Genomic DNA, 4,004 nt, shown 5'->3' on the forward strand with positions numbered 1-4,004 from the left:
TATAACCCTTTATATCGTTTACACAACTTTACACAATTTATAAATAATGACAAATCAGTACAGTGCAGTCAGAGTCAGCAGTGGACGTGGTCTTGCTTGATCATCTGCCAAATGAATTAAGTAAGCTTTAATATTAGTTTTAATAGTTTATAAGGATTTTATCTTTTTTAACTACAGTCAAAAGCAGATTACCCACAAACACAGATGTGTGTCAGAGAAGCAGCAGGACGGAAAATGAAGGTGTCAGTCACATGGCTGCTGATTCACATGAACACACACAGATTTTATATAAAGCTGTGATAAGCAGAAGGTGATGAATGTGTTACTGCATTAATGCTGAGAGAAGAGACACAAGTCCGTGCCACAGGTCTGTGACATCCACTTATAACTCATTCATGTTTGGTCTTTCACACTGTCCTTTAAGAGTTGTGCTGATTAAGCACATGGATGATTTACTGACATTCTGAAATTCTTTGTGCTCAGGTGTGTGATGATGTCATAATATATAAAACACTATATAAGTGTTTATTTCTGAATAATCACGGGTAAAAATGACAAGTCTCTAATTATGTTGAGAAAAATGTGTTGATCTTGTCCAGTAATTAGCTTTTAGTTGTGTTTAATGCCATAAAATACAAAAAATGTTAATAAAATTCTTAGATCATGATGAAATCATTAATTATCATCTTATTCATATTTCATTCTAATCCTGTCAGTGTTTTCCAGGAGTTAATTAGTAAGTGAGTGTGTGTGTGTGTGTGTGTGTGTGTGTGTGTGTGTGTGTGTGTGTGTGTGTGTGTGTGTGTGAGAGTGTGTGTGTGTGTGTGTGTGTGTGTGTGTGTGTGTGTGTGTGTGTGTGAGTGAGTGTGAGAGAGAGAGAGAGAGAGAGAGAGAGATAATGAGCAGATGAGTGGATTAAGCTGAGTGTGAGAACAGAAACATTTAAAAGAAGAAGTAAAGCATGTGTGCTTGAGTTTGTGGATTAGAGTAAGAAGGTGAACAGGAAGGTTGTAGTAACTGGAAGACTTTCTCATGGTGACGACAGATTAATTACTTTATATCTAAATATTTTTAGCTTGGTTTTGGTTTTAAACCATTTTAATTTTGTCAGTGTATTTTGGTGTAAAATGTGGAGTGCTGTAGTTACAATTGGTTTGATGGTGACCGTGTGTCTGTCTCTGTAGATGGCTTCCCAGCTGGTCTCCATTCTCTTGATCATCCTTCCTGTTTCTGTTTGCTCTCCTCCTCCATTTTATGGCCTGGAATCAGAAGGTAGTAAGTTAGGTTACTTTAGATGTTTCTGACTTCAGCTGCATCTCATGTCATTACTCTGAATCTTATTTTAGCATTGTGGAAAATGTTTTTGCAGAATCAGTACGGTGTGTGTGTGTGTGTGTGTGTGTGTGTGTGTGTGTGTAAGGTAAATGCTTTTTATGTACAAAATACATGCAACTGGAAAATGTTTAAAGAAGTACATCTTCAGCTGCTTTGGTGCCAGTTTATTGCTGATGTTTTGCTCCAGCTTCCTCTTTCCCTGCTGTGTGTGAATGCTGAGCGTTTGTTTGTGTTTGAAGTTTATTGAAATAGTGATTTGAGCTTTCTGTAGCTGAGTTACTGTTACTACTAGTTAAGTTGGAGAATTTATTCAGGGTGTATGTCTTGCATGTAGAATATGCAAATGCACTGATAATCTGTGTCTCTTCTGTTTCACAGCTAATCGATCATCCATCCGGTTCCTGGTAGTTGGTGACTGGGGTGGTTTGCCTAATGCACCTTTCGTCACACCTGTTGAGTGGGCTACAGCACGGGAAATGGGCCGAACTGCTGAGCACCTTGGCGCTGATTTTGTTTTAGCACTTGGAGATAACTTTTATTACAGAGGTGTGAGGAGTGTGGATGATCCTAGATTTCAGGTATGTGCAGATTCCAAAAAAATGTCTTTGTTGGTGTTAATCTTTTGACATTGAAGAGAAATCTCAGACTAAGCTAATGACTTTTGTAAATGAATGTTGTAAGAACTGCTGAGTTATTAGTGTAGTGCTGCAGTTGAAGTACTAGAATGCAGTTGCAGCAAAAAAAGCTTGTGTGCTTTCAGCAATTTAAGTGAAAGCTTTTTGCTTCCACACCAGTTTGTATGACTGAATTGCATTTTCTTTTGTAACTGTAACCTAACCCTGGTCTTAATTCTGACTTGCTGTTTTAGGAGACGTTTGAGAATGTCTACACTGCTAAATCTCTAAATATTCCATGGTATGTTGTTGCTGGCAACCATGACCATGCAGGAAATGTTCGTGCCCAGATCCAGTACAGCAAAATGTCCCAACGATGGTCAGAATTTTTCCATTGATACTGGTCTTTTGGTATATAGAAATTTGCAGCATCAAATTCAACAAATTTCACTCACTTGCCGCTGAGGAATACCTGTACACTTGATCATGCAATTATAGAACCAAGGAAGCAAGGGTGTATATAAGGAGGAGAGGAATTTCCCCCTCTAAGGTTCTGGCTATTGCATAACTGTTGGTGCCAGAGGAGCTTGCCTGTGCTTCTAGAACAATCCATCTGTACCAGCACTTATGTAGTATTCCTAACTTGGAGCCTGGTGGACTAGCAATTGAGTGAATTTTCCAGGTTATTGTCAGTGATTTCTCAGTTTTACTAACTGGTAACTAACCATCAAATTATTCTATAACTATTTCTAGCCTCTATTTTAGTGCACATCATCTTTCTTGCAGGAATTTCCCATATTATTACTATGAACTGAACTTCAACATCCCACACACTGCTGGCATTCTGCAGGTGCTAATGTTGGACACCGTGCTTCTTTGTGGAAACACTGATGACTTCCAGGATGGAAAGCCAAGTGGCCCAGAAAGCAGTGTGTTGGCTAACCGCCAACTACTGTGGCTGCAGGAACGGCTGCAGCGCTCCACAGCTGACTTCCTCCTTGTGGCTGGTCATTATCCTGTCTGGTCAGTGTCCAAACATGGGCCCACTGACTGTCTGTTGAGAAGGCTTCGTCCCTTGCTGGTGAAGTACAAAGCCACAGCTTACCTGTGTGGACATGATCACAATCTGCAGGTAGGTTTTTACACTTGAAGATTGAACTTGGAATGTCAACAATGTCTTAAGGATTTGTTAACGTTGTGTTTTGATAAATTTGGTATCTTGCACAGAACATGGCCCTGTTCTGGGTGTAACACTGTGGTAGCTTGATGGATATGGCAATGCACTACTGTTTATATGGTGTTAAATTCTAGCATCAGCACTCCTTAGCCCTTGAGCAAGGCCCTTAACTCAAATCATTGTTTCTGTAGCCATGGTTTCTCCTACAGCTGCCCTATTTGGTTCTGTAGGACAGTTTAATGAGTTAAGGGTGAGCTGAGCTTTGGCTTGGAAATCAATCGATTTGTAGCTATATGTGAATATCTTGATGCTTTGTTCCAGTACTTCAAGGAGTCCAGTGTTGGTTATGTTGTGAGTGGTGCAGGAAACTTCATTGACCCAGACATGCGGCATCGAAACTCTGTTCCTCGAGACACATTGAAGTTCTTCACAGGAAAGTCCTCTACACTTGGTGGCTTTGCTCATATGGAGGTTACTGACAAAAAACTAATTGTGACCTTCATCCAAGCGAGAGGAACTTCACTATTTCGTGCTGTGTTGCCTAAACGCAGTTTGTAACAATGTTTTTTAAAAATTTTACTGCAAGCTTGTAACTGAAACCAATCTTGTAATTTTACATGTTTTTAAAGCTTTGAAGGTGTTTAGTTTGTGTATTAAATTAAATCTCTGGCTTTTAAATGCAATTAAATGAGCTCTTGAAGTGAAGTATCTGTTCTCCGGTTTTAATTCTGGTGATGAATTTATTTCTACTTGATCCCCAAGCTCAGACATGAGCTGTGTTTGATTTGAAAAGCAAAACTGAGTTGGAAGTACAATTCAAGTCTTCATATTGACAAACATTTACTCTGCATTTTAACTGCACACAATGTTCACTTACT

General features: G+C 39.3%; 1 protein-coding gene across 2 annotated transcripts; it reads left to right on the forward strand.

Moving 5' to 3' along the window:
* Positions 1–348: 348 nt before the first annotated feature.
* acp5a (acid phosphatase 5a, tartrate resistant) lies at positions 349–3,831 on the forward strand. Of its 2 annotated transcripts, none has more exons than XM_047813611.1 (6): positions 349–367; positions 1,185–1,272; positions 1,714–1,913; positions 2,204–2,328; positions 2,736–3,081; positions 3,448–3,831. In XM_047813611.1, the coding sequence occupies exons 2-6, from the start codon at positions 1,185–1,187 to the stop codon at positions 3,682–3,684; spliced, it is 996 nt and encodes a 331-aa protein (XP_047669567.1). In that variant the 5' UTR covers positions 349–367; the 3' UTR covers positions 3,685–3,831. The 2 variants fall into 2 exon arrangements, with proteins under 2 accessions (XP_047669567.1, XP_027012757.1); XM_027156956.2 differs by lacking the exon at positions 349–367 and adding an exon at positions 886–1,035.
* Positions 3,832–4,004: the final 173 nt, after the last annotated feature.

This window comes from Tachysurus fulvidraco, chromosome 5 (assembly GCF_022655615.1).
Source record: "Tachysurus fulvidraco isolate hzauxx_2018 chromosome 5, HZAU_PFXX_2.0, whole genome shotgun sequence".
Lineage (NCBI taxonomy): Eukaryota > Metazoa > Chordata > Actinopteri > Siluriformes > Bagridae > Tachysurus > Tachysurus fulvidraco.

Excerpts from the sequence above, each read along its gene's own strand:
- acp5a (XM_027156956.2), top strand. Across the intron at positions 1,273-1,713 it reads TTATGGCCTGGAATCAGAAG|CTAATCGATCATCCATCCGG; the intron begins GTAGTAAGTTAG and ends TCTGTTTCACAG. Across the intron at positions 1,914-2,203 it reads TGGATGATCCTAGATTTCAG|GAGACGTTTGAGAATGTCTA; the intron begins GTATGTGCAGAT and ends TTGCTGTTTTAG.